Genomic DNA, 12503 nt, shown 5'->3' with positions numbered 1-12503 from the left:
CGAACAGTAGCCCACAAACCAATGTGTGGCGTCATAGTGGCTACGTTCACTTCTTTTTTGCAGTCTTTGAATGCAACACTTCATCTTGACAAATTCTAACATATGACAACTTCCCAGAGTCGTTAAACCCTATCTCATAGTATTATAAATTTAGCAGCGTTGCATTTATTTCCTTCAGATTCACAGCTCTGTTACTCAAACTGGACATCCTGGATGGTATTTCATGTCTCACCGCTACATGAAACAACACGCCCCCATCAACGCAACCTCTTGCATTGTTTTAACACAGGGCTCTTTCAGTCTGGATGCCTGCTAACTGGCTGCAGCTTTATATTTACCGTACAGACATGAGAGTGGTATCAAAATTTTCTCTTTTCAGAGATTAAACATAACCCCCCCCCCCCAAAAAAGAATCCCTTTAATTTATAACTACTGATAAAAGCTTTTAATAAATATCCACAGTTAAAAAAATAATTTTTCAAAACAAGGTCCCTCCACCATGATTATATGATTCAACATATGAGTTTTCTGTTATCATAGTCAACACATCAATAGTTAGATATTTTAAAATCTAAGAAAAAGTTTACAGAATATTTTATTTTCCATTAATTAGAGTTCATCTTAATAAGCACTGGTTCAGACTGCTTTTTTAGCAGCTGCTCTGCACATTCCTATGCAGCTGCTGTGGGTTGTGCAAGCACCAGCTGGGACACATAACATTATGGTGTTAGGGAGAGAATGGACAGGCCACTAAAAAGAGAGCTGGCACGGAGGCTGATGCATTTTGATGGACTGCCAGTGAAGAGCTAGATAATATGTTAGTTGAGGCTGTGACAGAATCGCTGTTTTCATAATTCAGGGCGACCTGTCAACACGACAAATTTGCTCACAAAAATAAAATCCATCTCTCAGTTTTTCTATCTGCATGCCTGTACATCTTTCAGTTATCTCTGCCCTTTTGAACTTCTCCTGAAACTACAGCCTTTGATAAAAACAAAACAAAAAAACAGCCTAAGTAGATTTAACCAGCCCTGAATCTTTCCTGAAACATAAAGTCGACTTAATTCATACTTCAGAAGTGTCTGTGAGTTTGTTATCAATGCCACACGTTTCCTCATAAATATAAAACCTCAATAAAAGCCTTTTAACTGTAACAACAACACAGAGTATATTATATTTCTTGAGTATATTCTTGTCTTGGTCATGCATTCACAATGAGGCAGGTCATTACACTAGGTGCACACATTATGAATCAAAAATGATCAATTTATAATTTTTGGAAGTATCATCAACGAGCAAAACAGATTCTCAGAGAACAGAACATTTCCAACTTGCTACAGACAAAATTGCAGAGCCCAACAGAAACATTAAAGTGGTATAAAAAAAAAGAAGAAAGAAACCCATCTCTTTTTTTTACAGTACAAAAATTGGCACAGTATTTTTTTAACCAGCGTTGCTGTGTCCTCCAGACTGGTTGTTGTCAGAAAGCCCCCGATTCACAGACCTACGAGCAGAAAACCCTGGGAGAGGGAGGACAGCAGGACAGACAGAAAGACAGACAGAGAGAGCAACAGAGACATGGAAATAGAGATGTTACAGTCATTACTCATCCAGCGAACAGCGGCTTTGATGGCTAAATGTGAAATTCAAGTGACAATCCACACAGGAGCCATCGTCTGTGATGCATTATGTTGGTGCTTAATGAGCCATAGTGAATATGTAGGGCCCTTGTTTGGCTCTCATGGCAAGGGTATATGAAGTGTCTAATCTTGAATGTGCACAAATGACGACGGAAACAAAAACAGATATGGAACAGACCCACTCGCTTTCACTCTAATCCTGTTAGTTTAAAGGCCCTTCTCCGCAGGTTTCCATGGTTACGGGCTGTGTTTTCATCTGAAACAAGGGGTGATAACACATCGGCGTCGCCAACAACTACAGGTTGCAGATTAGAGTTGGACTACTTATACAATTGTAATCTCACTGGCTGAGATAAATCTAAACGGGGCTGTGCCAAAATACTTCTTTCTAAAATATGAGCTAACCAGCTGGCAAATCTGAGTGCAAAGAAGATGAATAAATAAGAAAACACATCATAGATCACAAGCATCCCACGCAGTTCAGTGGCGTTGCAGACAAGTCAAGTGAATGATCCTGGTTTTATGTATTGCGTGCACACACTAGACATTACCATACCTCCTGGAATCAGAGGAAAATAGACTTGCAGTCAATGCACGAAGGAGGGTCTACAATAATGTATGAATGAAGGGAAGGATAAATGAATGTGTTTTATTTTTTGGTTTCATTTGGTGAATGAGGTTCAATTTTTTTTTCAAACAGAAATGTGATCCATGACTCTGTCAGCAGGTTACCTAAATGGCTTACAAAATTAGCTAAAGGCAAGTATAGCTACTTGAAAGGTTCTATGCCTGAGGTCTCAAACTCTAATTAACAGGCAGCGACTGGCCGGGCTGCTGTTTGAATACTCAGCAAGGGACTTTATTCACATCTGAAATCTTAAAACTATTGTTACAAAGACAGATAATCCTATTTAAATAAATAAAATCAAAATTTGAAGCCCACAAAAGAACTGGACCAGAGAACAAAGACATCTTTAACCAAAATATTAATGTTACACAGTTAAACGTATTCAATTCAATTCAATAGAACTTTATTTATTGTGCAAGAGAATGCTCCAGATTATGGTAACAACATTTTAATGTTCACAACCAGCAACAGCCACTGGGTTCCCGGGGTCAGGGTTCATGGGCCCAGTTTTAAAAATAATACAGTTTTAAATATCTGGCAAAATATACAAATATACAAGACAGGAAGTGATTTCTAGGAGCTAAAGCAAAACCAGTGCCTAATAGAGTAACAATAGGAGTACGATAAGTACAAGGGTTTCTAAAAATGAACTAAAATGGTGGTGACAAAGCAGACTGTGCCTGATAATCAATGTTATATTGTCTATGATAATGAGAAGTAGCAGCAGTGGGCAATATATCAGTATATTGATATCAGGATATGGAACTAGATATTGTATTAGATTTTGGATATTATAATATAAGTGGTGTCTTTTACTGGTTTTAAAAGCTGCATTTTAGTAAAACGATGTAATTTCCTGAACTAACCAGACTCTTCTATTTATTCTATTGTTCACCTTTACCCACTTAGTCATTATATCCACTAGGAATGAGCCAAGTACCCGGATGAAATGAGTACCTGGCAGATAATGTAATTTTTATGAGTACAATATAATCCAAGTAACGTGTCTATATCTGTACTCATGATGATGGAAAATTCTCATTCGGGTAGCTCTTTTACATCTCGTTTCGTATGTGTACGGAGACGAGGCAACTGTAAGTCATTCCTATGGGAACGAATGGACTCCTCCCCTCTGTAATATTTCAGTCTGGAATTTGCCTTGAGTATGTTAAACCAATTGAACTTTTGCAGTGGATTTCGAGACTGTATGACAGTGTGCTAGCTTGGCTAACAGGCTGCTAACTCGCTTGTTTATCTAGACTTAACACATTGTGAATCTGAGTAATGTTATTCTATTAAAATATGGTTATACATAATATACAGTTAGATTCCAAACTACTGGATGGCTAAACAATTTACAAAATTAGCGTCTCCCCCAATGGCTACAAGCAGTTTCTATCAGGTTTCTAACCACCCATAACGAAATGCACTTCCTTGTGTTGGACACTAGAGGCATCATCCATATATTTATGGATCTACGGACATCGGTCACATTCGTAAGTGGAAACGAGGTGTTAATCTCTTGTTCCTGTGATAAAAAATGATCCAAAGCTCAATTCTGAGATTGTTCTGATCAGGTTTAAAATATTAACTCAGGGCCTCACCCATTTCAGATTTAAACCATGCCCACTTGTGACTTAAACCCCGCCCATCCCTGCTAACTAAGTTAATGATGATTATCAAAAATCTCATTGTGAAAATATTCTGTGAAAGCACCAACAGTCAACCGAATATTGCTGTAATATTGATATTGAGGTATTTGGTCAAAAATAAAGTGACACTTAATTTCCTTCATATCGCCCAGCCCTAGGTAAATGTTAAGGCTAAATGCTAAATGTGAAATAAAGAGTTAATCTTCAAGCTCTGATTTTGCAGCCGTCCAACAAATTTACACAACTGCTCCGAAACAAAGGACTGGAGGAAAATGAAAAAAAAAAAAAAAAGCGAGCCAGATGTAACAATGAGTTGGAAACATCTGGAGGGCCTAACAGACGCAGATCTCCCACTGAACTGTCAGCGTTCAAGTTACATTGTGGGTAATGATGCAGCAATTTTTGACAAGGAAGATGCATGGAATAAAAAAGATGTCACTCTGGCTCTGCTGGCTCTGCTGCATTGTTTCTGATACTTAATTTCTAAGTCTCCATCGTGAGTTTGACAATGTCGTAGGAGTGCAACATTAACTCGATGAAGTGCTCTTTGAATGGTTCCAAGAGGATGATTCCTATTAATGCTGGTGGCTCTGTGGATTCTGTTTAACACCACCATCCTATAAAATGTATCTCTCGACTAACATTTCATGTCAGTGTTTCAAGAACTAATGGAGGAAGTTTAACAGAAAGCTGTTTCTGGTTTCCTGACCTTCAACACCATCACGCAAAATATGTTTGTCTGCAAGAAATGTCAAAATCTGCTGGGCAGGTTGGTATGAAATTTACTGTGGTTGGCCTTTGTGCCATGCAAAAGCCATATTGTTAACGCGCAAGATATCTCTTAATCTAATAATGCTGCCATGAAAATAACTAGGCACAAATCTGCTTCATATAAAAGGGATTGTGCTTTTAGAACCTCAGTCTGCCATTAGGCAAAGACCTTCTATGGAATATGCAGAAAATTTAAAGACACAAACCACTTACTCATCCGAGTCCTTTTTGCTCTCCTCAATGTAGGCAATGGACTCTGAACGAAGCCGGTTGGTGACCTCATAGGTGCGCAGGGTGACACCAAAGATGTCCTCATGGTAGCGGTTCTCATCCTGGATACAATGGGAAGGTGAAAGTAGAGAGAAGGGAACGAAAATAAGAGATGGATGTTGTTTTGTATATGGTGAAAAGTCCTGCTCCAGTCACTGTTTTAAATATGTAATGACACTCTGAAAAGGGGCTGGAAGCAGATCTCCTCTTTCTCTCTCATTGAGAAATTCTGGATCTAGCCTTTGCCCCACCCACTAAGTTGATCAGTGAAATAGCAGTGCACATCAAGATGGCTAGCATTAGCTAGAGGAAACATTGGAGAGATTCAGTCATACATGTTTGAGCCTCAGTCAGACATAGACTGAGACAAGGAGTTGTGCACCAAAATTGGTAACTAGTTGGTGTGTCAGAATGATAAGTGTAGTTACCATCTTTTATTTATGTGGTTTGTTAGCTTGTTAGCTTGTCATAGGCACTGGCTGACACAGCATTAGTGGTTGTGAATCCACGATGTTACAGTTTATTCACATTGTCACATTATTATTATTATTATTATAATGTAATTATATAAACACATCGCTGCCATCGTTTTGGAAATAGTGAAACATAGCTTGCAACATACCAATACATAGCTACACCATGGATGTATAAAGAGAAGATGATACAGCATTGGAGGTGGGGCCCCGTTCATTTCTACGAACGTTCCTACAAAAGTTGGCTTTGTGCACCAAGCCAAAAAAGTGCAACTAATTAGGTGTAAAATTACATAGGTCTTCTGCATCATTGGGCCCCTAGAGCAGGCGTACTAGAGATTACAGACCTGCTGAGTCGCTATCATCCAGTTAAACCCAGTGCCAACTTGAACGGGGATAAAATGATTTATGTGTGCAGCTCTAGACTTTTGAAATGTTATCGGACTGAATGGATCAAATCTTGATAGTGATAACGACTTTTTCCTAATGTAAGGCTATGAGTCCTAGGTCATTCTGGGCCCCATGGCATCATGTGAAAGACCTGTAAGCTGTAGTTACAGGGTTATGCCGCAATGTCAAATTGGCTTCCAAGTTTGGTGTGCTTCCACCTGGCTTGCAAGTTGACATGATTGGTTTCTTAGATGTTATGTATGAAACCCTGGTTGTCTGAATCTGTCTCGTAGCATTAAAAACATCATATGGACATGCTAAAAAGGATAAAAACTTTTTATCTTTGGAGTTTATCTTTTGGTTTGTATATTTTACATTTTGCTCATCTACTCTAACTATACCACTATAGAATAATGACACTTATTAACTGATTAAACATCTATAGATGAACAGAGGCATGCTGGCTGTGTTTACATGCCTGCAGTCATTGCATTTGACCAATTCATTGAACAGTACTGAAAAACAGCTCCTTAGTTCATCTGTATTCCGCACAGGTAAGTGAGCTAATCGTGGGCTTGGTGACATGTGTCACTCTTCTATTTATAGCCTTTTTACCCTTGAGTTCACAAATGAAAACAAGCCAGTGGGGGTGTTTTTAACCTTCAATTTCACAGAAAGTTCTGACTCAACACGCCCTCTGTTTTTCAGCGTCATGCTTAGCACTCGGTTACATACATTCATGCAAAGAAGCTGCCCTATAGAACCTCGCCTGTTCAACTGGATGTTGATTGCATTGCCCAAGGGCACCTCTGCGATGGTGGAGAGCACTTCATGTTCACAATTTTCACAGCTCATCTAGGTTTCAAAATCGTAACGCTCTCTTCCCTGACACTACTATCACTCCAAGCTGTTCAGTGGGTTTTAAAAGTGAACGTCACAGTCACGATGTTGCACAGTGAGCTGCACTGTTTCCCTCTCCCTCACCCGCAGCTTGCTGATGAAGAAGCCAGCGTCCTCCAGGGTCATGTTGGCCTGCTGCTTGATGATTTGCTGGACAGTCTTGAGAACATCTCCAGCCATTGTAACATCCCCACACACGTAGATGTGTCCTCCCTCCTCCTTCAGGCACTGGTACACCGTCTCTGACAGCTGCTCGCGCAGTACATCCTGTACATATTTCTGACAGAGCGGCAGAGGAGGAATGATGAGTGTGCATGAAAAAGTCAAGTCTGAGAAAAGTAGGAAAGGAAACAATGTGAAAAACAGTCAGGAAACCTCTGACAGGTAAGGAATAAAAGAAAATGAAGTAGAATTTGAAAACTGCAAGCTGAAAACCTGATGGATATGTATGGAAATTTCTTTCTATATTTTATTTGTACGTGTCTGCTTCATTTGCTGTCTATCCTTGTAGCAATGATCTTCATTATCTGAGTATAAAGAGGACTTCGAGGACAGCAAAAAACCCAAACGCTATTCATTTTAGCAGACACCCATTTAGTAATACCAAATGTCTCCTCTTCTGTTCCTGAGATACGTCATTGAACAATGGCCAGAAAAGAACATTATGATGCCACAGTGAAGTTGACCTTTGACTTTTTGGATATATAATGTCATTGCCATCCATCCATCCATCCATCCATCCATTTTCATCCGCTTATCCGGGGCCAGGTCAATGGGGCAGCAGGCCAAGCAAAGCATCCCAGACTTCCCTCTCCCTGGCAACAATTTCCAGCTCCTCCTGGGGGACCCCAAGGCGTTCCCAGGCCACAGGAGAGATCTAATCCCTCCAGTGTGTTCTGGGTCTGCCCCGGGGCCTCCTACCAGCGGGATGTGCCTGGAACACCTCTAATAGGAGGCGCCCAGGAAGCATCCTGATCAGATGCCCGAACCACATCAACTGACCCCTTTCAACGCGATGGGGCTCACCAGTGAGTGTCTGGTGGCCGGACCTTGGGCCATGGGGTCTGGCTGGGCTCAGGCTGAATAGATAACATGGAGTGTCACCCTGTGGGCCCACCACCCACAGGGACAGGATTCAGGGTCTGGTGCATTGTGTGCTGGGCAGCAGGCAGGGGCAGGGCCCTGGGTGTGCTAATCCCTGGCATTGCAGAATGGCTAATGTCATTGCTTCATCATTATATTATATTAGACAATTGTGTGAAAGTTTGTCATACTGTGCATGAATTCTTGAGTTGGCCATAAACATGTTTTGTGAGGTCACAGTGACCTTGACCTTCAACCATCACATTCTAATCAGTTTATTCTTGAGTCCCAGTGGATGTTTGTGCCATATTTGAGGAATTTCCCTCACAGCCTTCTTGAGATCAGGTTACAGTGACTTTTGACCACCCAATTCTAAACAGTTCATTGTTGAGTTCAAGTGGACGTTTGTGCCAAATCTGAGGAAATGACCTCAAGGTCTTGAGATATGGCATTCACAAGATGGAAACCGATGTGGTGACCTTGGCCTTTGACCCATGAGCACCAAAATGTAATCAGTTCATCATTAAGTCCAAGTAGGCGTTTTCTGCCAAATTTGAAGAAATTTCCTCAAGGTGTTCTTGAGATATCACATTCACAAGAATGGGACAGACGGATAATCCGAAAACATATTGCCTCTGGGAATAGCAGTCGCTGGCGTAGAGGCATAAAAATCGTCACTTGGAAACAGATGATGTCAGCTGGAGTGAGCTTACCCCAGAATATAACCACAGCAGTTTTTATTCTGCTGTTTTGCTACTCTGTGATTATGTTTCAAACCCACTCAGCAGTGCAAAAAAGATTTGTGACAAGCTGACTCATCCACAGCACAGGACGGTTTAGCACTTGTACCTTTGGTTTGCCGGGTTCTCTGGAATAGGCCGTGTAGAGCTCCTTGAACGCTTCTTTGTTCTTGGCCTGGATGGTCTCCTCTTTGTAGATGTGGTCCATCTCAGACTGCCGACAACCAAACACCAGGATCATGGGGTACGACTCAATTCCTAAAAGGTGACAAGGAAGGTTACTTTGTTGCTCTGAAGGCTGAAATTCTGCTGTTTTGTGTCTTATCTAAATCTCTGACAGGGATTTAATCTGAATTCCATTATTACCCAGAGGTGAATATGACAGCATCTTAACACGAACAGTAAATTTAGCAGCTTGTCCTGGATATTCTTATAATCAGACATGAAATCGAAGATTCTGTCTGCAGGTGCATGTGCAGTGAAAATCCACTGTAAAGCCTCTTGTAATAAATACATCCCAAAGGAACGAGAAAGAAACCAACCGTTGTGTTCAAGGTCATACAGTCTCTGTTGCCAGAAGCTTCTGAATGGGGCGATACCTGTTCCTGGACCAACCAGGATACAAGGTACTTGGTTGTCTTTGGGAAGTTGGAATGATGGTGCACTAGAGTAACAGACAAGAATAAATAAATTAGGTGAAATGTCCCAAACGTGACCACAAAGCATTTGAAACTCACTTACAGGAATAGTTTGATATTATGGGAAATTCGGTTATTTGCTTTCTTGCCAAGATTTGGATGAGATGTGTGCATTTGCTGCATTTTTTCAGACATCATGGCCACTGTCAGTCAGAAATGACGGAAAAAAAGTAATAGAACCTGAAAATTTTCCTGCTTTGCTGAAGTCACCATTACGGTAATCGTTATAAACAGATATCTGTATATGTACGCATAATCTGCAGGGCTACAGGACAAGATTTGGGTATTAGAAGCGTTCTGTTGTCTGTTTGTAGTCCGAGACCAATCATGTTTGAACAGTGGTAAATAGTCTGTGTGGACACGGGGAACACATTGGCCAACCCATCAGTTATTGTCAGCCTATCACAGGGCTGACACATAGAGACAGACAACCATTCACACTCACATTCACACCTATGGACAATTTAGAGTCACCAATTAACCTGCATGTCTTTGGACTTTGGGAACCCATCTTGGGTTCGAACCAGGGACCCTCTTGCTATTAAAGGGAAATTTCGGTTTATTTCAACCTGTCTCCTATCTTCCTAAATTTGTTTCAAGTGACTAGTGACATAAAAATAATAGTTAGCATGTTAGCCGTTAGCCTAGATACAGCCGGGGCACATAGTAGCATCAGACCTGTTAAAACGTAAGTGAACGGGCAACCTTCAAGTGCAAAGTTAGTCCACTAAACAAGCTTTTTTTCCACAAAGACCGCCTCATATCGTTAGGATAAATGTCAGAGAACATATAGAAAACGACATGTAAACGTGTTGTCTTACCTTACCGGTTTGCTGCCATGTTTGTTTACCATTTAGCTCTGCTTTCCAAAGTGTGGCCGAAATATCGCGAGAACAAGCAGCAACAGCTGGAAGGCAGAACCGGACAGTAGCCTGAAAAGTTCATTCATTTATTTTAAGAAAGATTTATAGAATAATGGCTGACTTTTTGCCAGACTTCGACTTTGTGGAGGAGGAATTTGATTTTGCAGAGTTTGATGGCCGCTCTTATTTATTTGAGCCAGAATACACTGACGAAGAGCTTCGTGAAATTGAAGAACGGAGGAGGGGAGAGAGAGAGGCGCAACAGGTAGAGGACGAGAGAGGAGGAATGGCTGCTGCAAGGCTGCGTAGCTCTGGAGATTGGTGGTGTACCTGTGAATGCTGTGCCCCAGTGCCCACAGAAGAGGAATGCCTCTGTTGCAAGGAATGGGACCGGTTGCAGCCTTATTTTCAAGGTCTGGATGTGACCGAGGACGAGACACCTCCACCTGGAGTAGTATCCAGCCTGGCTTTATCTAGAGCTCGCGAGATTTCAGGCACGGTATGAGATCGCTGCTTGTTCTCGCAATATTTCGGCCGCGCTTTGGAAAGCAGAACTAAATGGTAAACAAACATGGCCGCACACCGGTAAGGTAAGACAACACGTTTACATGTCGTTTTCTATATGTTCTCTGACATTTATCCTAACGATATGAGGCGGTCTTTGTGGAAAAAAAGCTTGTTTAGTGGACTAACTTTGCACTTGAAGGTTGCCCGTTCACTTACGTTTTAACAGGTCTGATGCTACTATGTGCCCCGGCTGTATCTAGGCTAACGGCTAACATGCTAACTATTATTTTTATGTAACTAGTCACTTGAAACACATTTAGGATGATAGGAGACAGGTTGAAATTAACCGAAATCTTCCTTTAAGCGACAGTGCTAGCCACTGCAGCACCGTGCTGCCTAAGTTATTGTTATTACATTTAAAATAAATGATCAAATGTGACCATATGACCTTAGTGAGCTACATGTTGAATAAATATGGAGGTTACATCACACTTGATACATTTTTCTTTTTCAAGATAATGCAAAAATGTAAATGACAGCTGTCAGGGCATAAAATGATCTGTTGATCTTTACAAATCAAGATAGAACTGAATCATATGATTGATCTGAAGAATCTTGACATCCCCACTCTCATGTCTCTATGCTAAGTATGATGCTACCACCACTTGATGGCTAATTAACTCACTGAAAACAGCTGCCCTGGCTCTGTGGAACAGAAAAAAACAACAACAACAACAACAACAAAAAACTGCCGCCTCTGAAGCTTATTAATCATATGTTTAGTGTAAAAACGACAAATCGCTGTTTTACAGGGGGTTATGTGCTGGGCTATTCAATAGTTGGCAACCAGACTTTGGGAAGTTACTGGTCCTGACCAAAAAATAATCCAGCACATAACCCCTGATAAAAATTGTCATTTTTACACAGATGTGCTGGTAGGAGGATTTTTTGGAGCCAGACAAGCTGTGTCCCCGTTTCCATTTTTTGGGCTACACTAAATTAGCCAGCTGCTGGTGGTAGCTTCATATGTAACATGTGGACATGAGAGTGGTATCCATCTTCAGCAAGAATGCAGATTAGTTGATTTCCCCATTATATCAAACTTTTCTTTAAACATGCCACAATACTGATATTCAACAAAGTTCTTCTTCGAGAAGACATTGTGATTTTTACCTTCGGACGAAGCACGGCACCATCTCCCCCTTCTCTATCCTGTTGAGCCACGATGAACACACTCCGTGGTGGACAGGCCCCGATCCATCTGAAAGGGAGGATTATTACAAGGCAAGCACTTTACCTTTTTTCTCTTCATCTCCCACTCTCTTTAAGTGCACAAACAGGAGAAGAGCGTCCCTAACACGTTTTCCAAGGCCTGTTCTCTCCCTCTTTCTCTCCCTCTCTAAAGGGAAATTACAGTAATTCAACCGTTGCCTTTACAATCATAGTAATATGTTTGCACAAGTACACATTACACGTGCGAAAGAAAATAGCAGCGTTAGCATCTGGGAATGTTTGCTGACTACTTGACAGGCTGGGAGTATAGATGCTAATTGCAAAGCTGAAGCTATAAGAGCTTTGTGATATACTATGCACTAACACTAACTGAAACCTGAGTAGCTTAGGTGTTTTAGGGTATACCCACAGTGTTTTATCTTATTTGTGTTAGTGTTCATATCTCTAAATAGAATCTGTTTGCAGATATAGAATCTTCCCGAGGTGTTTCTAAATCTAAGTTTTTTTGTAATTACAGTCGTGGTCTGGTTGCCCCTGTGAAGCAGACTGGCTTTCCAAGATAACTTCCAATCAATTTTCTTTCAGCCATCAGAGGGTTCTCAGAGAGGCTGAGTCATTTGACTTTTCGAGTCTTTGCAGCAACCTTGAAGGAGCC

General features: G+C 41.0%; 1 protein-coding gene across 2 annotated transcripts in view; it reads right to left on the bottom strand.

Moving 5' to 3' along the window:
- Positions 1-1245: 1245 nt before the first annotated feature.
- Positions 1246-12503, bottom strand: part of nos1 (nitric oxide synthase 1 (neuronal)) — a 61071-nt gene continuing 49813 nt past the window's right edge. For both annotated transcript variants that reach the window (XM_078170546.1, XM_033620149.2), the window contains 6 exons: positions 11789-11876; positions 9090-9211; positions 8657-8805; positions 6809-7003; positions 4905-5023; positions 1246-1520 (listed from right to left, as the gene is read on the bottom strand). In XM_078170546.1, coding sequence (XP_078026672.1) covers positions 1505-1520; positions 4905-5023; positions 6809-7003; positions 8657-8805; positions 9090-9211; positions 11789-11876 — 689 coding nt within the window. In that variant the 3' untranslated portion in view covers positions 1246-1504. The remainder of the gene's footprint in view (positions 1521-4904; positions 5024-6808; positions 7004-8656; positions 8806-9089; positions 9212-11788; positions 11877-12503) is intronic.

The sequence above is a fragment of the Epinephelus lanceolatus genome, chromosome 9, assembly GCF_041903045.1.
Source record: "Epinephelus lanceolatus isolate andai-2023 chromosome 9, ASM4190304v1, whole genome shotgun sequence".
NCBI lineage: Eukaryota > Metazoa > Chordata > Actinopteri > Perciformes > Serranidae > Epinephelus > Epinephelus lanceolatus.
The sequence above is the reverse complement of the archived record's forward strand: the minus strand, read 5'-3'. Positions and strand labels throughout refer to the sequence as shown.